The sequence below is a fragment of the Gorilla gorilla genome, chromosome 3, assembly GCF_029281585.2.
Source record: "Gorilla gorilla gorilla isolate KB3781 chromosome 3, NHGRI_mGorGor1-v2.1_pri, whole genome shotgun sequence".
Lineage (NCBI taxonomy): Eukaryota > Metazoa > Chordata > Mammalia > Primates > Hominidae > Gorilla > Gorilla gorilla.
The window spans coordinates 206,381,888-206,407,698 of record NC_073227.2 but is presented as its reverse complement, the minus strand read 5'-3'; the positions used below and the strand labels follow the sequence as shown (position 1 = coordinate 206,407,698).

The window sequence follows — 25,811 nt, the reverse complement described above, 5'->3', positions numbered from 1 at the left end:
TTGGTCCGCCCGGGCCCCGCCCCTGGGCCGTGCGGTGACGCCACTTCAAGGCCGGCCACCGGAACTTTTGGGCAGGCGTCAGCGCCCGTGTCACCGCCACGTCGCGGACATGGTGAGTATCTCTGCTCGTCACCGACCCCTGTGTTTTTCCCCGGACTTTGGCAGCCGCCACGAGCGGGCTTCACAGCGCCTGAAAGGAGCTGGTCCTGCCGGGGTCCAAGATGGCAGCTGCGAGCTGCGTGGGCTGGGCGGCCCTCCAGTTCGCCTGTCTCCGCGCTGGGCCGGGGGGAAAGTGCCCTCCACAAGTGTGCACCCCGCCTCGGCCACCTTGGACACGCACCCCCTGCTACTCCTCTGTGTGAAAGTATTTTGAGAGACTTCGGCGTTTTTGAAGGCTTGCAAGAAGGGCTTAACCTGGGACAGGCGCAACTTTCTTCGGATATTATATTCACCTAGTTCCCGTGGTGGTTCCCTCCCCTGGTTTCTCTCCTGTCTCATTGCTCAGCAAGGTTCTCCAATCCCTATCCTAAATGGTGGTGCTCTTCAGGGATGCTTTACACCCTATGCGTTCTCCTAAAATTTTATCTCTAAGTTAGACCTTTCTTCTGAGCTCCAGACCCACAAATCTGCTAACCGTGCCTCCACTTGGGTAGCTCATATGTATTTCAAGCTCAGCAAGTTCCAAACTGAGCATTCCACTTCCCCACACCCCACACTTGCTCTTCCTCCAGGAACCCCCAACTCTGTAGATGGCACCACCATACATCCTGTTGTGCCTGCCCAAAACCTGGAAATCATCCTTGACATCTCCCTCTTCTCAACTCCCCGACATGCAGTCAATAATCAAGTCCTATAGATGCTACTTCTAAATGTCTGTCTGTTGTCACTGTCTCCACTGCTACCATCCTTGGCCTTGAGATCTATCCATCTGGGGTAGTCACCTAAGTGGTCTTTTAAGCAGATCTTCACTCATCGATGCCCCTGCCTGGAATGGGCTGTTGCACCTTCACTCACCCTTCAGATCTCAGCTTCAGTATTATTTCTTCAGAGAGTATCTCAGCTAATTCGGAAGTCTAGGAAGACTAGTGCTTTTATGAATGATGTCTTATGGAATCTTCATAACAACCCTGGGAAGTTGTGTATTTTTCCAGAAGAGAAACAGACTTAAGTGATTAGTTAAATTGTGTAAAATTATACAGTAAGTAGCAGAGTTAAAATTTGTTCTTTCCTGTCTAACTTTTATCTTCAGTATCTTTAAATATTTTTTATTTAAATGGGTACATACTAGTTTGTTTGGTAGTATTCTTTATTTAACTGACTTCTTATTAATAGCTATTTAAGTGGTTTCCATTTATTTTTCTGTGATGAACAACAGTAGAATAAATGGACAACATGAAGCTAAATTTGTCCTGAACTTTCTTGATTGTTTCCTTAGAATGAATTCCCAGAAGTAGAATTGGGACAAAGGGTATATGATCTTTCAAAAGATTACAATTTTAGAATAAATAAAAACAGTGACCCTTATAGAAATGTGACAAAGGGTATATGATCTTTCAAAAGATTACAATTTTAGAATAAATAAAAACAGTGACACTTATAGAAATGTGACAAAGGATTTGTAAAATGAGAAAAACTGTATTGGTACCTATTTAATACTGTTCTGAGGATTGGAGTAAGTATGTATGTTCAGCATAGTGCCTTTTACATGTTTTTGTTTTGTTTTATTTTGTTTTTTGGAGACAAGATCTTGCTCTGTTGCTTAGGCTGGAGTGCAGTGGTGTGATCATGGCTCACTGTAGCATTGACCTCCCCGGCCCAAGCAGTCCTCCCACCGTAACCTCCCGAATAGCTGGACTACAGGTGCAAGCCACCACACTCAGCTAATTTTTTTTTTTTTTTTGGTAGAGATGGGGGTCTTCCTATGTTGCCCAGTCTGGTCTCTAACTCCTGGGCTCAAAGTGATCCTCCTGCCTCTGCCTCCCAAAGTGTTGGGATTACAGGCGTGAGCCACTGCACCCTGCCTGTCTTTTACATTTGAAGAGCCCAGTAAATGTTAGTACTTATTCATTTGTTTCAAAATAGGGGTCTTAGTGTGTACTATGGTTCTTCAGCCTGTTTGAGAGATATGTTTTGAGAATCTCATGAAATTTTTGAAACCTCTTCCCAAAAGAAATCTCCCGCTCTCTTTCTCCCTTCCTGTCTCTTTCTCTCGTGTGTGTGTGTATATATGTATATGTATGTATATATGTATGAATATGTGTATCTGTGTGTGTATATATGTGTACACACAACGATACATGTCATTTGTGATATATCATCAACTACCTGAAACAGTATATGGATCCAAGTTAAGAACTGATTAGTTCCATTTTGCAAGTGCTCTTTTCCCTTTATAAGTTGTAAGCATTGTCCTGTGCCTTTTAATTTTCAGCAAAAACATGATTTTTTTATGGCTATATGATATTCCTATTTTTTTAAACCAATCTGTTGTTGGCAGTTAGGTTAATATCCATGTACCCGAATCTTTGTGTGTTTTTCAGATTTTTCTTAGACTAAGTCTAAGATTCTAAATGCATATCACTAGATCAAGCCTATGAATATAAACCTTTGATTCTTACTGCCATATTCTCTGAAGGATTCCACCAGTTGATATCCCATCCTCAGTATGAGTTTCCTCTCATTGTCTTGACTCCCTGGTATTAGGTTCAGTGCCTTGTCACATTCTTAAACTAGTTCTTTACTGTTGATGTTTTATTGTCATTGTTAAACCTATCAAGATTATAATTTGGAAAGATTGTCTTAAAGCAGTAGTTCTCAACCGTGCACATTAGAATCACTGGCATGGGGGCATAGGATACTTTTAAATATCCCTGTGCCAGCTGGGCGCGGTGGCTCACGCCTGCAATCCCAGCACTTTGGGAGGCCGAGACGGGTGGATCACTTGAGGCCAGGAGTTCAAGACCAGCCTGGCCAATATTCTGAGATCCCATCTTTACTAAAAATACAAAAATTAGCCAGGCGTGGTGGTGTATGCCTGTAATCTCAGCTACACGGGAGGCTGAGGCAGGAGAATCTCTTACACCCAGGAGGCGGAGGTTGCAGTGAGCTGAGATTGTGCCACTGCACTCCAGCCTGGGTGACAGAGTGAGACCCTGTCTCCCAAAAAAAAACCAAAATCCCTGTGCCTAGGCCTTAGACCAATTAATCAGAATCTCTGGGGGTACAGCCCAGGCATCAGTATTTCAAGCTCCCCAGGTGATTTCAGTATAGAACAAAGGTTGAGAACCCCTGATTTAAAATTTTGGGGTTGCTTTTGTTTTTGTTTTTTCCATAAAACAAGGAATTAACTCATGAAATAATTTGAAGAATCAAGGTTAATTAATGTCTTAACACTAAACTTAGATTCTAATTTATATGAAAATGAGTTTGTTTTGTTTTACAAGGGAGTTTATCTTTATTTGTTCTAGGTGATTTCAGAAAGTATGGATATACTCTTCAGAATAAGAGGAGGCCTTGATTTGGCTTTTCAGCTAGCTACTCCTAATGGTAGGTCTTCTGAAAAATTCTTTTTTTATTAGAAAATTGATAGTGAAATATACTGAGATTATTTCCACTTTGCAAATGAAACCGAGAGAGAGATAGGATGAACTAAGATTATATTGTTAGTAAGTACATTAAATGGGACTTACACTTAGACACTGTGTTCCAGCACACCCACCAGCCCATGGCGCACCTCTGTGCAAATTAGAAAAAGATGTTCCCTTTCTTAAGAAACTTTACTCCCCTCTTCATTAATTGTCACAATAAATGTAAATATCCACAATGAGCACGTTGTAAATGTGCGTCAAGAATTGTACATGACAGACTTGCAAGTGTATGTACAATCCTGAGTCTCCAGAACCTACTCTCTTAAATACTACATTATATGGGGATGAGTACAAGAACTCTGTGGAAGAAAAATCAACAGGGTTTATATGAAGCAGATTCTAGGATGTCTTCCTGTTGCTGACTTGAACTACAGCCACAAACTGCGATAAAGAACATCAGAGGAGGAATGGGATGAGCTGTGTTTGAGATTTGTTTCATTTGATGCCAGTGGAAGGTCAAGTACACATTCCCAACAGGCATTTGGCTGAGTCAGAAATTTAGAAGCGTGTGGTCAGAGTTGGAGCTAGAGAATGTAATGTCTCTGAAGGGTGATAGTTAACACCCTCATTATAAATGAAATCACTCATGAAAAGTACGAGTAGTGGTGCCAGAAGCCACAGAGCCGTTCAGAAAGATCAGGAATTAAAAGTACTGTATTATTCTGTTTTGCATCTTTCTAAAGGAATACCTGAGACTGGGTCATTTATAAAGAAGAGGTTGATTTGGCTCACAGTTCTGCAGACTGTACAAAAAGCATGGTGCCAGCATCTGCTGCTGGTGAGGCTCAGGAAACTTTCAATCATGGTGGAAGGCAAAGGAGGGGGCAGTGTATCACATGGCAAAAGAAGGAGCAAAAGAGAGGTGAGGAGGTGCCAGGCTCTTTTAAAGAATCAGCTCTTTTGTGAACTGATAGGAGTGAGAACTCACTCTTATTACTGTGACGATGGCACCAAGCCATTCATGAGGGATCATGATTCAAACACCTCCCACCAGGCCCCACTTCAAACATTGGGGCTCACATTTCAACATGAAATTTGGAGGGGACAGACATCTAAACTATATCAGATACCAGCATTCCTTGAAGGAGATTGCAGCTGGCCATCCCTTACTAGCCCCGTGGAAGGGAGGGAGAGGGTGCAAAATATTCTTTTCCACCCATCCCTTCAACTAATAAATTGTTCTCAGTTTTGGTCCACATTTGAATCCCTGCCACCAGACTACATTAAACTACATTTCTGGGACAGAGACCCAGGCATCAGTAAGCTTTCTGGGTAATTCTAATATGCCATTAAGATGAGAACCATTTTACAAGGACTAAATCACTCATTTTCAGGCCTATGTTATTAGTAGAGTGTAGTTGTTCCTAAAACGTTACTTTATGGATAAAACCTTACGTTTCACAACTTGATATAAACTGAAAACATACTTTACTATAATCTTATTCCAAAGTAGAATTAATCCATTAATCAGTAGATAATCCAATAATCAAATGTAAACAAGGACTACAGATACTTTTTACGTAGTAATTAATATATTTGAACTTGTCTTCTGACTTGATTGTATTCCTTCTCCTTTATCAAACTCTGTCAACACTCAACAAAGGGCTTCTCATTAATCAGAAAATAAAGAGAATGGACATGCTTAACTTTAAAGGCTTCACAATTTTTTTTAGGTAACTTTACCAAATAGTCCTTTAGGGATAAACAGAAGCTAATTTAAGAATTATGTTTGTCTTTTGTAGTGCAACTGAAAATCTTTAAATTCTGCTTTCTAAAACATATCAAGATATTTTAATATCTGATTTGTTATGAGTAATCTCTACAATAGCTCCAAAGTATTTATTTATCAAGATACCAGTATGGTCATTGTTTATTTATTTTTTAAATACTCTTTCAGCAGAATCAGGTCATTGAATAAATATTTACAAGGTTAAATAGGCTTAGGATTTAGGAATGTAAGGCTAAGATGAGTATTTAAAGATTGTCTCCTTTGACTATATCTTCTTACATTGTTTTGACTTTGGAAACATAAAAATGTTTCCAAATTGAATGTGTCGAATATTCAAAAATATTAAAATACTCTAATTTTTTGAATATTCAAACATATTTTTTAAAAAGTCTATTAAAAGGAAATCCTTGAAAACAAAAACAGACTAAAGCAAATATGTTGGTGACATAACCATACAGACGAAAAAAACCAACCGTGACTTTAGAACACAGAGCTTTGATTATATAGGCCTAGTGGGATATAGTCCAAAGAGAAAAAGAACTAAGAAGTTTAAATTTCACTCAATAGTTTTATTACTATAAGTAATACATTATTTTAATAGTAATTGGAATCCTTATAGATTACTGATGGGAATATAAAATGGTGCAGCTGCTGAAAACAGCTTGGCAGTTCCTGAAAGTGTGAAATAGAGAGTTGCCATGTGATTCAGAAATTCTATTCTAGGTGATCACCCAAGAGAATTGAAAACACATCCACACAGAAACTGAACTTACGCACAGATGTTCATGGCAGCATATACATGATAGCCAAAAAGTGGAAACAAATGTGCATCAATTTATGAATGAATAACAAAATTGGTCTATCCACACAATGGAATATTATCCTGCCATAAAAAGGAATGAAGTACTGATTCATGCTACAATACAGATGAAACATTAAGCTGAAAGAAGCCAGACACAAAAAAGCCATGTAATGTGTGATTCCACTTATGTGGAATGTCCACAGTAGGCAAATCCATAAAGAAAAAAGTAGGTTAATAATTGCCATGGGTAGTATGCTGAAATTCTTTTCATTTTGCAAAGGAAGCTGGATGAGAGATAAAAACTGTGAGATCATATAGTTAGTAAGTGGATTGAATGGGATTTAAACTTGGATATTGTGTTCCAGCACCCCCACCAGGCCATGGGGTACCATGTGCAAATTAGAAAAGATGTAGGAGGGCCGGGCGCGGTGGCTCACGCCTGTAATCCCAGCACTTTGGGAGGCCGAGGCGGGTGGATCACGAGGTCAGGAGATCGAGACCATCCTGGCTAACGTGGTGAAACCCCGTCTCTACTAAAAATACAAAAATTAGCCAGGTGTGGTGGCGGGCACCTGTAGTCCCAGCTACTCGGGAGGCTGAGGCAGGAGAATGGCGTGAACCCGGGAGGCGGAGCTTGCAGTGAGCCCAGATTGCGCCACTGCACTCCAGCCTGGGCGACAGAGTGAGACTCCGTCTCAAAAAAAAAAAGAAAAGATGTAGGAGGTAAATCAGAAAATTTTCAATTAGAAAAAAGTAGGGGGAATGAGAAATGACTGCTGGTAGGTACAGGGTTTCTTTTTGGAGTGATGAAAATGTTCTAGAATTAGTGATCATTATGAAACCTTATGAATATACTAAAAGCCCTAAATTGTTTGCTTTAAAAGAATGAATTTGATGGTCTGTGAATTTTGTCTCACAGACTTTTTTAAAAAGATAGGCAAAAAATTTTGAAATTGTTATTGAATATGGGAAATAGGTATTGAGAGTTTTTGTGTATGTTTGGAACCATTCATGTTGAAAAATTTGTTTTTCTTAACTTCTATTTATATTGTTTTAATTTAGAAATTTTTCTCAAGAAGGCACTGAAACATGTGTTGAGTGACCTGTCAACTAAGCTGTCTTCAAACGCCCTTGTGTTCAGAATTTGCCACAGTTCAGTGTATATATGGCCTAGCAGTGACATAAACACCATTCCTGGAGAACTGACTGATGCTTCTGCTTGTAAGAACATACTGCGCTTTATTCAGTGAGTATGTTTGAAGATTTCTAGAAATGTTTTCAAAACATAATTTCATATTATAAATGTCTGTGTATTAAAAATTTAGATTTGAGCCAGAAGAAGATATAAAACGAAAATTCATGAGAAAGAAGGACAAAAAGTTATCAGACATGGTAAGCAAACCATCTGTCTTCTGTACTGATAAAAATGTTAAATCTTTGGATTTGGAACTGAGTGCAATCTTAGAAATAATTTAATCTAACCCTCTTATCATAGGTCAGAATATTGATGTCCAAAAAGATTAAATGACTTGCCAAAAGTTATATGTTTGTCTTACATATCTAAGTTTTTGTCTCATTATAATACATAATCTCAAAAGGGTTTTTTTATAATGCTTTCTTTGCTCCCACAAAAATAAAACAGCCTAAATACATTTATAAATTACTTAAATTAAATCGCATTCTGAATCATGACAAACTGACACATTGTGCCACATAAGACAAATAGTAAATGATTTTTCTTCACACTACTCTTGGTTCTGTTGTGTGTGTGCGTGTGTGTGTGTGTCTGTGTTTTTTTTTTTTTTTTTTTTTGAGATGGAGTTTCACTCTTTTTGCCCAGGCTGGTGTGCAGTGGCACGATCTCGGCTCACTGCAACTTCCGCCTCCCGGGTTCAAGTGATTCTCCTGCCTCAGCCTCCTGAGTAGCTGGGATTACAGGCACCTGCCACCATGCCCAGCTAATTTTTGTATTTTTAGTAGAGACGGGATTTTACCATGTTGGCCACGCTGGTCTCAAACTCCTAACCTCAGGTGATCCACCTGCCTCAGGCTCCCAAAGTGCTGGGATTACAGGTGTGAGCCACCGCGCCCGGCTAGTTCTGTTGATTTTTGAACTGATATTACTGAGTACCTGCCATGTGCCACAAACTTTAACAGATATTGAAGATAGAAAATGGAGATGCTTCTTCAAGGCACGAAGTTGTACTAAGTTAATGTGACGACAGTGTTTCCAGGCTAGTAGAGGAAGAATGGGTGGACATAAGGCTGGAGAGGTGGGCATGGGTCTCTTTAGAAGAGGCCTAACTAAACCACTAGCTATGGAAATAGAGAAGAGGGATTGGATACAAGAGATATTTAGGGATACAATGGATTCTGCTTGGAAACTAACTGGCAAGATCAGTTTCTTGTGTGGGTAAAGATGGAAGGTGAGGAGGACATGAAGTTGGTTTGGGCCATGTTTAAGACCTCAGTAAGATGTACAGATGAGCTGTTAGATTTACAGATGTAGAATGCATAAAATAATTGTGGGCTGGATACAATGATTTGAAAATTACCAGTAATTGGAGCTTGACATTTTGAGGGGTACAGGTGAGTTCTTTTTAAGACTGTCCCTCCTTTTGGATTTGTTTTATGCTTCCTTGTTATTAGAGTTAGGTCATGCATTTTTGGCAGGAATACCACAGAAGTGATGTTGTGTCCTCAGCACGTTGTATGAAAGAGACAGTCATCAGTCTGTTCCTGTTATTGGTGAGGTTAACTTCACTTCCTTAAGATGGTATCCACCAGTTTTCTCCATGGTAAAGGTACTATTTTTTCCCTTATCGTTAGTATCTTGTGGGAAGAAACTACATATGTATCTCACTTTAGTCCTCATCAGATTTTGACCCACCACTTTTAGTATCCATTGATAATTTTTGCCAGAATCCTATATTAATCTGGTGATTACAAAGTGGTGATTTTTCTAAATCTGTCATTTCCTTTTGTATTATCTGCCGTAGATTCTTATTTTATGCAGTGGTTTATAATCTGGTACTATCATTAGTTATTTTGATGCTCACATTTTCCAAGATTTGGCCAATAGAAGCTTCTTCAAGCTGGCTCCAGTGCCTTTCTAACATTGTAATTTTGGGCACTTCCTACTTTTTTCCATCAGATGTTCCAGGTGCAACATGTGCTTTCTATGTTCTAGCTGGAGAATCAGTCATTTTTCCATGGGCACACACTTTTATACTTTTATACTATCCACACACACACACATAACACGTTCATTTTTATCTACGTAAATCAGATTGATACCTCCAGTTCCACTTCAACCCTAGAGTGCTTGACTTTTTCCCAGTGAGAAGTCTGACTCCCAGGATCCTCAGTATTTTGCGAAATAAGTTTAGTGTAAATTTCGCAATTGTTCATACCCCTGTAAAAATCAAACCTACAAAGTAGAGTTCAGTATTTGATTATAGTTATTTATGTATTAGACCAGGGGTATATAGTTATATGTTTAAAAGCTCCTTTGGTGTGTGGTTATTTTACGTTAATTTGATTTTTTAAACATTTTAAATCAGTACAAAAGTGGAGAGAATCATGTAACGAACCCCAGTGAACCTATGCGTGGCTTTAACGTTTATTCGTGGCCAGTCTGATTTCATCTTTACTTCTTAATCCCTCTCCCCATGTTATTTTGAAGCAGAAAATAATTTCTTTTTAAAATAATATTTGTGCTTTTAATCTTTTTACTGTAGTACAGCTTTATATTCTGTCCTTTAAAAGTCCTTCTGCTGGCTGGTCTGAGGGCAGTGAGTTATCTCAGTTGATCATTCACAGCCAGTTACAGATTGAACTCCTTGTTCTCTACTCTTTCCCCCTTTTCACTACCGTACTTGACTAGTCTTAAATTTTTTTTCTTAATAAAAAATACATTTTTGAAAAGTCTTTTTACTTACTCTTTATATTTAGTGTTTAATGTACTACAAGTTGACTATTACTGTTTATCTATATAGCATCAAATAGTAAATATAGATCTTATGCTGGAAATGTCAACCTCCCTGGCAGCTGTAACGCCCATCATTGAAAGGGAAAGCGGAGGACACCATTATGTTAATATGACTTTACCTGTCGATGCAGTTATATCTGTTGCTCCAGAGGAAACATGGGGAAAGTAAGTATTTTTATAGTACCACTGCCACATTTGAATGAGGGCCCTTCCCCAAACCCATGTTTATATATCCTGTAGGTATACCTGAGGTGTGATTTTCTCCTTGTTTATTATTAACCTAAGAGCCATCTATTAATTAAATGGTTATTTGGAGGAAGTAGGGTAGCATGCTAAAACCTGGAGGATTTCCCTTTATCCACAAAGAGCAAATACACAGTTTCTTTTATAATGTATAATTCAGACTTCCTTTAGCAAACCTGGTCCAATCAAGTTTTTTACTATATTAAGGATATATTAGCTCTGTACTTTTCTTTATTGTAGTCACTATAACTTTTGTTAATACACTTATATATTTCCCCCCACAGAGTTCGTAAACTCCTGGTTGATGCAATTCATAATCAACTAACTGACATGGAAAAATGTATTTTGAAATATATGAAAGGAACATCTATTGTGGTCCCTGAACCACTGCACTTTTTATTACCAGGGAAAAAAAATCTTGTAACAATTTCATATCCTTCAGGAATACCAGATGGCCAGCTGCAGGCCTATAGGAAGGTAAAACCAGTTCATCTATTCTTAGAAAAAACAATAATGACTATCATTCATTTTGTATTTAATTATATATTTCCACTAAATGGAAGGTATTTTGTGATTTAACTTAAAAGTGTGGAATTTAGACTATTCATTTTACACATTATTTAATTTCTGTTCTCATGAAACTTTAAGTAGTATTAATGACAAAATGTTATGTTGAACCTATATGTAACATTTTAATTTTAAATGCTCGGTGTGGTTCATATATTCTGTGAAATTTTAATATTTTTCCATAATGAAATATAGAAATGGTGCTTACATGCCTAAAGTTGCTAGTATTAACAGATTTCTATAACTTCCCGATTTGTGAAAGAGACAAGATACAGTTAGGGAAGGAAAATGATAACTTATGCTAATTCTGAATAGGATTTATGGTAATACTCCACAAGTAAGGTTATTTGGGCTTTATTAGAGGAATTCTGGAGAAAACATGACCAGCATTCAAAGTAATGAGATTTACTCATTAATGGTTTTGGAGTGCATCTTTTTAATATGTGGACTCGCTTAGAACCTATCAAATTAGACCGTGGAGCATCTTCCTAATTTCTGTCCTTAGGGAGAGAGAGAATACCCTGACCCTCTGTATGTCGAGGTGACTTGGTTTGTAGAAGCCATAGCTACAGGAGCTGATCTTTTCAAACCACTGGAGTACAAGACATGATAAAGAACATGTCAAACTTTTTAAAGTAGCTATTACATGTTTTTATATAGTTGGGAAAATAACACATTTTAAACATACATGTGTATTTGTTTTCCTGCCATATTGGTTGGCTTTAGACCGCTACCTTCTACTCTGTAGTTTAATCACTACCACTTACAATATAAAATATTTGTAAGGCACTCGACACAATTTTGCAAAATACTTTGATATAATTATTGTTAATTATAATTTACTCATTTACAAGGCTATTTCAAAACCAGTCTTTAGCCTGGATGTATTTTAACAGACTATGTTATAATAAATAATTATTTAAAAATTAGTTCTCTTACTCTAACAATTTATATTCATTTTTCTCTGTTCCCTTCCAGTTTCTACCCAGATACAGACGTAAACGAAAATAAACCTTACTTGGTTTTAGTTCAGTTTTCACCATCTTTGATGTTAGTGAATTAAACCATAAGTGTTTGGAAACTTTTATAACCTATATATAATTTTCCATGTTTAATAACATCTTTATTTATTGACTAGGAATCTAAATCACCAACATTTTTTCTTTTTCTGTTGATTCTGATTTATTTTAGGAGTTACATGATCTCTTCAATCTGCCTCACGACAGACCCTATTTCAAAAGGTCTAATGCTTATCACTTTCCAGATGAGCCATACAAAGATGGTTACATTAGAAATCCACATACTTACCTTAATCCACCTAACATGGAGACTGGTATGGTGAGTTTAGCTAATTATTTGTGGGAGTCACTTGATCAGTAATGTTATTAGTTGTTTTTTGTTGGTACCCAGTAGGAGACTTGATTCATTATGTATTCATTCCTAAAACATGATTTATCACCCATCTCTGTTAACAGACATTGCTTAAGATAGCAGTAATTTAAAATGGTCTAGAAAAGTTAGTAATAGGTAGATATACCACATTTATCTTACTAAAATTCTCTTATTTCTTTAAAGGCTTGTCCCATTTTTTTCATTCTGAACCTGAGAAATCATGCTAATTAAGGGCATAGTCTACCCAAACCACACTGTAGGATAAATCTTTTTTTTTTTTTTTGAGACAGAGTCTCGCTCTGTCACTCAGGCTGTAGTGCAATGGTGTGATCTCAGCTCACTGCAACCTCCGCCTCCTGGGTTCAAGCAATTCTCCTGCCTCAGTCTCCTGAGCAGCTGGGGTTACAGGCATCTGCCACCACACCTGGCTAATTTTTGTACTTTTAGTAGAGACAGGGTTTCACCATGTTGGCCAGTAGCCAGGGTTACAGGCACCTGCCACCACACCTGGCTAATTTTTGTACTTTTAGTAGAGACAGGGTTTCACCATGTTGGCCAGGCTGGTCGTGAACTCCTGACCTCACGTGATCCGCCATGTAGGCCTCCCAAAGTGCTGGGATTACAGGCATGATTCGCCGTGCCCAGCCACTGTAGGATAAGTCTAATAAGGAACTAGACTTATTTTCTATGTAACATATACCCGGTTGCCAGGGATAGATCCTCCCTAAAGGTAGCTCAAATAAGAGTGAATTGGCGGAGGGTGGTGGAAGGGTTACTTTAAGGATACATGGAGGCCAGTGAGAAAGGACCTTATAAGGCATCCAAGACTAGGAATACCAGTAGAGCTGGGCCTCTTAGAAACAGCAGCCCTGTGACTAGCAGGTGTCTTCAGTCTCTCTCAAGGACTCCGTGGATACCTTGGTGGCATTGCTATTGCTTTCTGTGTATGCTTGTGATCCTAACTGGCCTGTTCTTAACTTTTATTCTGTCTGCTCCGCCTCATACCCTCTGTATCCTCACTGTTGCAGCTTGTGTGTCACTTTTTCCTGTTCTTCCTCAGCTGCCCAGTGTATGCCTCATTCCAACTGCATTGCCTGCTCCTGGCTGCCTGGCTAACTCTGCACCTCTCAGTTCAGATTCCCAAGAGAAAGAAAACTTGGCCATCGTATGGTGGCATTTATTAATACCTTCTGAGCGTCCAGGACTTTTGAGGAAATCTTAAGAATTCAAAAAATGAATATATGGTACAGTACGTACCCTAGATGAGTTAGGGGCCCACTTGTGGTCTTGGTCATTAGAGTGTACTCAGGGCAGCAGATCATCTGCAAAAGCTGTGGGCCAACCAGCTTCCATAGAAAGTTCCTCACAAAAAGAACAGTTCCTTAGAAGAACCTGGACACACAGAAGGTATTGAATGAGTACTGATTGCTTTTTGACAATAAAATGGGTTCATTATATCTGTATTACAAGGCCGTAAGAAAAATATATACTTCACATATTTATCATGTAATACTTGATATGTACATATAACATACGCAAATTGTAAAGCACAGTGGGGAAATGAATACCAGGGAGCTCCTACCTAATTTAAGGAGCAAAACTTTACCAGTCTGTGCTCTTTCCCTACCCACTCCTCTGCCCCCTGGACACAGTTCCAGGAAGAACTATTATGGGTTTTGTGTTCATCATTTCCTTCCTTTTTAAAAAGTAGTTTCAGCATATATGTTACATATCAATCTCAGCAATGTCGCTTTTAGTATCGCATAGTTCTGAGTTTTATAAAAATGGTATCATTCTGTACGTAGTCTCTGCAGCTTGCTTTTTCACTCAATATTACATATCAAACATCTCTGGTATTTTGTCTAACCATAGTTAGTTATCTTTATGATTTTTTCCAAGTTTTTTTGCTGTTTAGACAATGAACATTCCTGTACCTCTCGATACATATGTGCAACAGTTGTTAACATTTTGCTATATCTGCTTCATTTCTCCCTCTTTTTTTCCCCTCTGAACCATTTCAAGGAAAATTATAGATATATTATTTACCCTTAAATACTTTTGGCACAAATCTCTCAACAATATAGATGTGCATTCATGAAATAAACTCGGTTTGGTTATGACTCATTATTTTTTATTCCCCTCTGGATTCCATTTGCTAATATTTTACGATTTTTGCATCTATGTTCGTGAATGATACTGGCTTATAATTTTCTTCTCTCATACTGTTCTTATTTTGTTTTTTTATTAGTGATACACTGGTTTACTAAATTAGTTAGGTTAATGTTCCTTTTTTAGTTTTTTAGAGAAGTTTATATAAGAGTGGTATGATCTTTCCTTGGTCATTTGGTAAAACTTGCCTGTAAAACAATTTTGGCATAGCATTTTCTTTGTGAGAAGATTTTTAGTAACCAATTTAGTTTTGGTAACAGCTTTAGGACTTTTTGATTTTTATAAGTTATTTACCTAGGTTTTAATATATCTTGTAGTTATAATATTTTCTTTTTCATTCTTCATATCATTTTTATGCCTTGTGTCTTTTTAAAAAAAAAACTTTTGGCTTTGTTGGCCCCCTCTATTATAACTTCTGTATTTGATTTTATTAATTTTTGCTCTTTACTTTCTTTTTTTTTGCTCTTTACTTTCTTTGATTTATTGTCTTTCTTCTAACTTCTTAAGTTGGACATATTAGCTTATTGCTAATATTTCTTTCTTTCTTTCTTTCTTTCTTTCTTTCTTTCTTTCTTTCTTTTCTTTCTTTCTTTCTTTCTTTCTTTCTTTTGAGATGGAGTCTTGCTCTGCTGCCCAGGCTGGAGTGCAGTGGCACAATCTTGGCTCACTGCAACCTCCGCCTCCTGGGTTCCAGCGATTATCCTCCCTCAGCCTCCCAAGTAGCTGGGATTACAGGAGCGTGCTACCACGCCCGGCTCATTTTTGTATTTTTTAGTAGAGATGGGGTTTCACCGTATTGGCCAGGCTGGTCTCAAACTCCTGACCTCGTGATCTGCCTGCCTCAGCCTCCCAAAGTGCTGGGATTACAGGCGTGAGCCACCGTGCCCGGCCTAATCTTTCTTTTTTTTGAGATGGAGTCTTGCTCGGTTGCCCAGGCTAGAGTGCAGTGGCATGATGTCAGCTCACTGCAACCTCTGCCTCCCTGGTTCAGGCAATTCTCCTGCCTCAGCCTCCCCAGTAGCTGGGATTACTGGCAATGGCCATACGCCTGGCTAATTTTTGTATTTTTAGTAGAGACGGGGTTTCATCATGCTGGCCAGGCTGGTCTCGAACTCCTGACTTTAGGTGATCTACCCACTCGGCCTCCCAAAGTGCTGGGATTACAGGCATGAGCCACCGTGCCTGGACAGCTTTCTTATTTTCTAATGTAAGGTTTTAAATTTCAAGCAAAGCACTGCTTTTAGTGTATCTTATAGGTTTAATTTGAAGGATTTTAGTTTTGTTCACTTCTAAGTATTTTTATATTTTTCTATTATGGTTTTTCTTTTGTCCAAGTATTATTTAGAAGTGTTTGTTAATGTCCAAATATGTCAGAATTTATTTTCCTTTTTTGTTTTTTTTTTCTTCTTCTTTTAACTGGTTTCTGACTCTTGCCTCCTGGTCAGAAAGAATTCTAAGTGAAACTAACTCTGAAATTTATTGAAACTTGTATTTGTTCCCTAAAAAATAATAACATACTTGATGGCTTAAAACTACAAAAATGTATTGTCTCAGTTCTGGAGTTCTGAAAGTAGTATCACTGGGCTGACATCACAGTGTCAGCAGGGCCACCTTCCCTCCATAGGCTCTTGGGGAGAATCCACTCCTTAATCTGATGGCTGCCAGCATCCTTTGGTTTGTGGCCCCATCATTCCGATCTCTGCCTCCTCAGTCACATTACCTTCTCCTCCTATGCCCCTCTCTTTTAAGAATATATGTGATTGCATTTAGGGCACACTAGGATCCAGGATAACCTCCCCATCTTAAGATCCTTAATCACGTCTATTAATACCTTTGCTTTTCTTTTTTCTTTTACTTTTTGGCACAGAGGGTGCATTCACAAGTTCCAGGGATTAGGACATATATACCTTTTGGGAGCCACTTTTCAGCCTGTCACAATGGTCAAGTTATAAATTTTTCTATCTGTGCTTGGGCAGAATATATATTCTGTAATTGCTGGGTGAGGGTTGGTTCTATCTTGCCCCTATCTCCTCTCACTTAATTTTTAAAAAATATCATCAGTTTGGAGCCAGGCATGGTGGTGTGTAACTGTAATCCCAGCTACTCAGGAGGCTGAGGCAGGAGGATCACTTGAGCCTAGAAGTTCAAGACCAACCTGAGCAACATCGTGTGACCCAATCTCAAAAAAATAAAAACAAAAACCCAGTTCTTTAATAAAAAAAGACATATACATTCTTAGCATTATAAGTAAGAATTTATATGATATTAGTAATTTATTTATCTTTATTTTTTGACCCTTAACTTAGAGTCATCAAATAACATACCTGGGCTGTAATCATAGCAGGTTTATAAATTTACACACATTCTTCCTGTGTCTCATGATATGGACCCTTCATTTGTTTGTTCATTCCTTTACTCCTTCCTTCATTCATTGAGCAGCATTTATATTAACCGTGTGCCAGGCGTGTTGTAGAAGCTTGGGCCCAAAAATGGATAAGACACAGTGTATGTACTCACTGAGCTCACATATTAGTGTAAGTAGGCAGATATTTTTTAAATGATAAGTAATGTATCATTTACAGTATATCAAGTCGTGATATACTTTGAAAAATAAAAACATAAAGAGGACAGAGATGACAGGTGAGGCAGGGGGTGGGGTAGTGAGAGAATGAGTGGGCCGTTTGTAGACTGGATGGTCAGGGAAGATCTTTGACATCTAAATGGAAACCTGAGTGAAGTAAGAGTGCAAGCTGTACAATTAATTTGGGAAAAGAGAGTTCCAGGCCAAGAGAACCGTGAGGCTCCAAGGTCATATTGCCCCTGGTATATGGGAACCGAAAGCAGAGGGAGCAATAGGGAAAAGTTTAGGAGATGAAATTGGAGAGGAGGCCAGAAGGTAGGTCCTGCTGGGCCCTGTGGTAAGGACTTTGAACCTCAAATAAAAAGCCAAGAAGGTATAATGTTAAACCATAGATCTGTGAAGACATTTTTATAAGGAACTAAAGTAACAGTCTAACTCTAAGAACATTAAACATAATTCGGGAGCATATATAGAATATGTACTTCTATCCTAAGTTAATATTTTACTGTGTTTCTTCTCTGTATATAGATTTATGTGGTCCAGGGCATATATGGCTATCATCATTATATGCAGGATCGCATAGATGACAATGGCTGGGGCTGTGCTTATCGATCTCTGCAGACTATCTGCTCTTGGTTCAAACATCAGGGATACACAGAGAGGTCCATTCCAACACACAGAGAAATTCAGCAGGTACAGAACATACCGTTTTAAATTATAATCAACTGTATGTTTCATTAGCCCTTAATATACCATTGATAATTTTTGTTACCTCATGGTGCAGACTTATTTCTGTTTTGAAGAAAAAAATATTCTTGTACTGGTAATCAGGGAAAGTGCCCTAAACATCGTTTTTAATAGCTGTCTTGTGTATGGATGTTTTATATTTTTAAATACATCAAGGCTCTAGTCGATGCCGGTGACAAACCAGCAACATTTGTTGGATCGCGGCAATGGATTGGATCTATTGAGGTGCAGCTGGTACTAAACCAATTGATTGGTATAACTTCAAAAATCCTGTTTGTCAGGTAAGGACACTTTAAGAAATTAGATAAATCATTTCAAAGTGACAGTCTGTCATTTTAATTAAAATAATAGAAAAAATGGTATCTTCCCTTATTTCTTTTTACTCCTTTTCCTTCTTCCTTATTACTCATTGCTTTGTAAATCTCATTTTTTAATGTTAATTTTTTTTTCATTTTTTTTTGGAAGGCTCTGATTTTATGAATAAACTTTGTGATGTAATGTATACTTGTATTATTTAGGCCTAATTTTAGCCTAGAAGAGGAAAACTTAAAAATATATTAACGTTGAGTAAAGTCATAAAAATTATATTAACAGTTTCTTTATGCTCCAATCTTTTAAAAAGTCTTAAAAGGCAAAACTCAAATGTTGAACTATGACTGACCTTTTTGTTTACCTCCTGCTCTTTTTCTTTCTAAAACGTTAATAATCTAGTAATGTGTTCAAATAATGTATTCATTTTGTCTTTTCCAATGATCTAAACCATAATTCTAATATTAAAATGAGAAAATATAAATTAATTATTTTCTATGACCATAACTAGCTGACTCCTGATTGTATGAGCTTATGTTTTAAAATACATTTTCTAGCCAGGCGCAGTGGCTCACGCCTGTAATCGTAGCACTTTGGGAGGCCGAGGTGGGTGGATCCCCTGAGGTCAGGAGTTTGAGTTGAGTTGAGTTGAGTTTGCTCTGCCTGGCCAGCAGAGCAAAACCCTGTCTCTACTAAAAATACAAAAAAAATTAGCTGGGTGTGGTGGCGCATGCCTGTAATCCCAGCTACTTGGGAGGCTGAGGCAGGAGAATCGCTTGAACCCAGGAGGCGGAGGTTGCAGTGAGCCAAGATCACGCCACTGCACTCCAGCACAGGCAACAAAGCGAGACTCCCTTTCAAAAAAAAAAAAAAACAACAACAAAGAAAAATACATTTTCTAAAAAAAAAAAAAAGAAAACCCAAAAAACAAATAAAATACATTTTCTATTGTTAATTATAGTAACATCGTCCTCATTGTATGATTGTATCTTTTATGTGTTAAAGATGTAATTTTATCCTTTCCCCAGTGGTTATGGAAATCAGTGGTAAAAAAATGACAGACTGGCTGGGCACAGTGGCTCATGCCTGTAATCCCAGCACTTTGGGAGGCCAAGGTGGGTGGATCACCTGAGGTTGGCAGTTTGACACCAGCCTGGCCAACATGGTGAAACCCTGTCTCTACTAAAAATACAAAAATGAGCCGGGCATGGTGGCACACGTCTGTAATCCCAGCTACTCAGGAGGCTGAGGAAGGAGAATCGCTTGAACCTGAGAGGCGGAGGTTGCAGTGAGCTGAGATCGCGCCACTCCACTCCAGCCTGGGCAACAGAGCGAGACTCCGTCTCAAAAAATAATAATAATAAAAAACAATGACAGACTTAAGTAGTGAAGAACTTTTTTTAAAAGTTACAGTTTTGGTACATTAAAACATTATACGTTCCTCATTAAGCAAGAGCTAAGGTTTAGCACCACCGGGCACCTTCCCCCCAAAAATACCTCCCTTCATTATCCCATCTTTCTTTCTCTTCTCAAAAGTAAAAATTCTGAGATTCCCTAAAAATAGTATGTTGCACTTGAAAACATTTTGCAGTTTTCACATTGATTTCACAGACATGTATTTTAGGCCTAGACTCTCCTCTGTTACGTAGACAGGTCAGTGTTTTGGGTCCCAATTTAAAGATGAGGAAATACAGACTAAGAAGTCTACCAGCAAGAAGGCAAGAACCCAGGACTTAACACTCATTCTTCTGATTAATCCATCCATAAGGACTCCCTGAGCACCAAGGTGATGTTTTAACTTCATGTTAAAAACCCAGGCCTCCTTTATACAGTTCAAGAAGCAGAAAATCAAGGTCTTTTAGCTTATCTAGCACCCTTGGTGGCCTTAAGTATTTTGAGTTTATGTTGCTTTAAATTGCACAGTTTAATTGCTCTCAGTTCCCTAACACTTAATTTTTTTACATTTATGTATTTTTTCAGTAACACCCGAAAAAACAAGAAAGTAGGAAACATTGTCTCCTAGCTCATTATTTGACCGTAGTGTTGGAAGTAGTTTATCTGATAGAAAATGGTTTCTTTCTAGCCAAGGTTCAGAAATTGCCTCTCAAGGACGGGAACTGGCTAATCATTTCCAAAGTGAAGGAACTCCAGTTATGATCGGTAAGCTGTTTCAGACATTGTTTTTGGTAGAGTGAGTAGTATGTAAAACTTATCATTGATATAAATATTTAATGTTGCATAAAATCAGTCATTTAAAAAATTTTGAAATTAACTTTTACACCATATGTATGGATCTCTGGATATTGAAAAAAATTTCTAAGGTGGCTTAAAGGTTACAAAAAAGATTATAATAACCAGAAGAAGTAAAGGCTGAGAAATGGTAGCTATGTTCAAACATTTAAAGAGCTGAGAACAGTATTAAAAAGAGGAAATGGTCACTCAACTGAGCTTCGTAAGTCATGACTCTGTCATAACTGGGCTGGCTTTGTGACATTTTGCAATTACTTACCTCTCTGGATTTTATCTGTAAAATAAGAAGATTGGATTAGCTGATCTAAAGATGCTTAATTCTTTGAAGAACAAGACCTGTCCTGTGATGACAGAAGGCAAGCTGAGACTAGTGTGTAAGAAATGGAGGTAGAAGCTGGACGTAGTGGCTCACACCTGTAATCCTAGCACTTCGGGAGGCCGAGGCAGGAGGTTAGCTTGCATCCAGGAATTCAAGACCAGCATGGGCCAGACCGCATCTCTACCAAAAAAAAAAAAATACACAAATTAGCTGGCATGGTAGTGTGAGCCTATAGTGCCAGCTATTCAGGAGACTGAGGTGGGAGGATTGCTTGAGCCCAGGAGGCTGCAGTGAGCCAAGAGATCCACTGCTCTCCAGCCTAGGTGACAAAAGTGAGACACTGTCTCAAAAGAAAAAAAAAAAAAAGAAATGGAGGTAGGCTGATGTCAGCAAAATATCAGAAAGAACTTAATGAGTAGGCCGGGCCCAGTAGCTCACGCCTGACTCCTGATTGTATGAGCTTATGTTTTAAAATACATTTTCTAGCCAGGCACAGTGGCTCATGCCTGTAATCCAGCACTTTGGGAGGCTGAGGCGGGCGGATCACTTGAGGCCAAGAGTTCGAGACCAGCCTGGCCAACATGGCAAAATGCTGTCTCTACTAAAAATACAAAATTTAGCTGGGTGTGGTGGCACACACCTGTAATCCCAACTACTTGGGATGCTGAAACAGGAGAATCGCTTGAGCTGGGAGGTGGAGGTTGCAGTGAGCCAGGATTGCCCACTGTACTCCAGCCTGGGTGGCAGAGCAAGACTCTGTCTCAAAAAAAAAAAAGACTGGGCACAGTGGCTCACGCCTGTAATCCCAGCACTTTGGGAGGCCGAGGTGGGTCGATCACAAGGTCAGGAGATCGAGACCATCCTGGCTAACAGTGAAACCCCGTCTCTACTAAAAAAAAAAAATACAAAAAATTCGCTGGGTGTGCTGGTGTGCGCCTGTAGTCTCAGCTACTCAGGAGGCTGAGGCAGGAGAATTGCTTGAACCTGGAAGGCAGAGGTTGCAGTGAGCCGAGGTCACGCTATCGCACTCCAGCCTGGGTGACATGAGACTCTAGCTCAAAAAAAAAAAAAAAAACAAACTTAATGAGTGGAGTGCTATATCACTGGAGGTACTCAGAGGCAGCAGGACCATCTGCTGAGAGAGGCACTACAGCAGATTGTTACTCTGTTGGAAGGAGTTTATGGCCCTTTCTAAATCCAATTTAGGTAATTATATGGATGTAAATGTAGAATATAAATTGTATGTGATTATAGATATGATTGTATCTTTTGTGTTAAAGATGTAATTTTATCCTTTCAGAGTATATGTGACATTGTGTCTTTTATAGTGTAGGGTAGTCCATTTTAATGCTATTTTAGATCAGTTGATAAGTAATTTTTTTTTTTTTTTTGAGAGTCTTGCTGTGTCGCCCGGGCTGGAGTGTGGTGGCATGATCTCGGCTCAGTGCAAGCTCCGTCTCCCAGGTTCATGCCATTCTCCTGTCTCAGCAGGAGCTGGGACTACAGGCGCCTGCCACCAAGCCCAGCTATTTTTTTTGTATTTTTTTAGTAGAGACAGGGTTTCACTGCATTAGCCAGGATGGTCTCCATCTCCTGACCTCGTGATCCACCCACCTCCCAAAGTGCTGGGATTACAGGTGTGAGCCACCACGCCCGGCCGTAATCTGTCTTTTTAAATTGAATAGGCATTTGACATTTGTTTATGCCTTCATTCGTATTTCCTATTTTTTCTTCTATAGGGGGGGGAATTTTGGCCCACACAATACTAGGAGTTGCATGGAATGAGATTACAGGGCAGATAAAGTTTCTGATTCTAGATCCACATTATACCGGTGCTGAAGACCTGCAAGTTATTTTGGAAAAGGTAAGTATCCATTTAACACAAATTGAGACAAAAGGCAAAGAAGCTAGAAATGAAGGATCACAAACTGGCTGGTAACAGAAAGACCAGCTGAGGGCAGAGATCTCCCTGTGTGGAGGCCTTCTGAGGCTGTTGTAAGTAGCCATCTCTGTATAGGGAATGTGCAAGAACAAAGCACATTGCAAAAGACAAAATTTAGGTTTATAGAAACTTTCTCAGCTATTAAAATTAATAATAGGACACACTCATAAATATATTCCTTTGGAGATTTTAGAGCTTTCATAAACAAATGTATCAAAGTTTATCAATGTCTTAAAATAGATGAGTAGAATATATAAACTTTTAAAATTTTAGAATTAACCAAAAGATAGCTAAGCAGTATGCTAGACATTATGGAGGCTTGACTAACTTTAATTCATTTACATATAACCTAATCTCATTCTATAAAGGGTTTGAAGTTGATACATATTTAAGAGTATTCTTACAATAGCAGATAAAGGAGGTAAAAATTTGTTAATTCATAGGCAACTAATTCTCACATATGAAAACTCAGTACCAAGTCTTTAGGAGAAAGTATTGTAAAACATAATTAACTTGAATTTTAAGTAACATTTATATTCGTTGCCAAATACATTGAAATTGCAGAGAATACATAACAACCTTTTAAACTATAAACTAAAGATAAAATGTTTTAATATGTTAAAGAGTTTAAGCCAGGCGTGGTGGCTCACACCTGTAATCCCAGCACTTTGGGAGGCTGAGGTGGGCAGATCACCTGACATCAGGAATTCGAGACCAGCCTGGCCAACATGGTGAAACCCCATCTCTACTAAAAATGCAAAAATTAGCCAGGTGTGGTGGTGGGCGCCTATAATCTTGGCTATATGGGAGGCTGAGGCAGGGGAATCACTTGAACCCCAGAGGCAGAGGTTGCAGTGAGCTGAGATGGCGCCATTGCACCCCAGCCTGGGCAACAAGAGTGAAATTCCAGCTCAAAAAAAAAAAAAAAAGTTTTTAATGTGTGTAGTCCAACTCTGTTATATCCTCAGTTTACTAAAGTCTTTTGTTTATGATAAGGGTATAAACACTAATAGGATAGAAATGTGTTGTTACAGTTTTAAGTGGGTTTTTTTTTCCTTTTCTCTTTCACAGCATTTGGAATTTGAAGTCTATAAAAGGTTTTTGACTGGTGCATGTATCTTACTGAATATAGTAGCAATATTCTTGTTCTGTAGCAAGGTGTTCATTCCATTCAGTATTTATTAAAATACCTAACAAGTGCCAGGCACTGTCCTAAGCACTAGTATTACACGAGGCTTTTCGGGAGCTAAAACCTTTAGGGTAGGACAGAGAAGGAGAGTCCAAAAAGGACTCTCGAGAAAAAAAAAATGGTATCTCAGGTGCTTCTACGAGGCTGGTGCTGTGGCGGCTCCTGCCCTGTAGAAACAGTGAAAGCCGCACTGCAGGTAGATCAGTGCGTCCAGAGCTAGGCGAAGAGGTGAGGCTGGAAGGAGACACCAAGCTCAGTCAAAAACGGTGGTCTTTGTGAACCAGGCATTTAGATTTTTTCTTAAAGGCAGGGAGAAGCCTTAATTATTTTCATCATCAAATTTCTCTTTTCTGGTTGACTCAAGGGGCTCTGCACTACATGGCATTATCTAGATAAGGTTTCTGAACAATTAGAGTAAGGGATTGTCCCTGATTTCTTTCTCTGAGAATTGCAATCTCCATCTTTGCTAGTTCTATTTCTATAGAACTTTTCAACAGCAGAAACCTCCTTGCTCTATTTGTATACACAAGAAACTGCAGCCAAGGTCCTGCCATTAAAACTATTGATTCACTTGACTCCAGGAACTCAGGAGGCCAGAGGAGAGTTCCATCTCTGCCTGACCTCTTTGCCTTCTTGTGGTGCTTTCCTGTTTGAAGTTCCCATGCTGGTCATCTCACAGGAAAGAAGCATGTCCTATGCACTATGTCCCTATGCAATCCCATTCTGACACCCTCTCTACCCATTTCTCCTTTAAAAAATCTGGATCTGGTTACCTGGACAAGGCCTTCATGTGTAAAAGGATCAAAAAAAGGTTAAAACAGAATGAGCCTTTTTTCTATTTGTCTGTTAAGAGAACAGATTTTAGGACATTAAATTAATAGAGAAAGTTTTGCTGAAAAAATGAGATGATTAATAGAATGCTGGTTACCTAGGGAGAGTGGGGGATTACCTAGGACTGGTAGAGGATTTTTTACTTTTATCTTGTTTTTTGACAATGTGTATCTTATTTAGGAGGGAGTCAGACCGCTGCTTGTCACTCACTTCATGGTATTTTCAGAGTCTCAGCCTCCTTGCAAGGATTTCTCAAAGCATTTCATTTAAGAATCATATAATACAGACCAGTTATTGGCTTTTCCTTTAAGTTTTCTTCTTTCATAAAATAACTCAGTGGCCCTAGAAGAAATCTGAGAAATTTTCATACTCTGAGATTTTGCTTGAAAGTAATTTTCTCTGCTGGCAAAAAGGATTAATACTGACATGAAACATGGGAAGTAGAATTGAGTAACACCTGGAATTTGAAAATGAAAGGGCACAGAGTGCCAGGCAGGGGGCAAGCTGAGGTTTCTCACTACAGTACTTCAATCCTAAGATGCCACTGAATGGTCTCTTACAGTCCTTTATGGACTATTAAGAAAAACAGACTGCTAGTTCAATTGTCACATGCTATCAGTTGCAAGTGGTAAAACTATACATCTCAGAATCAGTAAAGTGTGGTATCTGGAATAACAGTTACAAGTAAGTTTTTTTTTAATGATTTTTATGATGAATTACATACATAGAATTAAAAGTTCAAAAACCTACCTTAAAGGGTAATACGTTACTCTTTTATGCTAGTAGGAATTCAAATCCTTGAATGATAAAGCCATTTAGAGTCTTATTCCAAGGTCCTGCTGACAGAGCCTGATGTCACAATTTCCATGACATAATCTTGTAACTTTGTAAAAGGCTTTCCTTTCCCGTCTTCTCTATCCAGGGCTGGTGCGGATGGAAGGGCCCAGATTTTTGGAACAAGGATGCATACTATAACTTATGTCTTCCTCAGCGACCAAATATGATTTAAAATATCTTGGAGTCAAAGACTGCAGTAGAGTGGTATTATAAATTTGTGAATAAAGAATCAGTTTAATTTTTCACATTAAATCCTGGTTCTAGTT

At 38.5% G+C, this 25,811-nt stretch overlaps 1 protein-coding gene across 2 annotated transcripts; it reads left to right on the top strand.

Annotated features, from left to right (window-relative positions):
* Positions 1 to 4: 4 nt before the first annotated feature.
* UFSP2 (UFM1 specific peptidase 2) lies at positions 5 to 25,797 on the top strand. 2 transcript variants are annotated; one of them, XM_004040699.5, is made up of 12 exons: positions 5 to 112; positions 3,468 to 3,546; positions 7,241 to 7,424; positions 7,504 to 7,570; positions 10,177 to 10,334; positions 10,697 to 10,889; positions 12,171 to 12,317; positions 17,650 to 17,814; positions 18,025 to 18,149; positions 20,261 to 20,337; positions 22,486 to 22,610; positions 25,631 to 25,797. In XM_004040699.5, exons 1-12 carry the CDS (start codon positions 110 to 112, stop codon positions 25,715 to 25,717), a joined length of 1,410 nt encoding a protein of 469 aa, XP_004040747.2. In that variant the 5' UTR covers positions 5 to 109; the 3' UTR covers positions 25,718 to 25,797. The 2 variants fall into 2 exon arrangements, with proteins under 2 accessions (XP_004040747.2, XP_018880988.3); XM_019025443.4 differs by lacking the exon at positions 5 to 112 and adding an exon at positions 4,331 to 4,509.
* Positions 25,798 to 25,811: the final 14 nt, after the last annotated feature.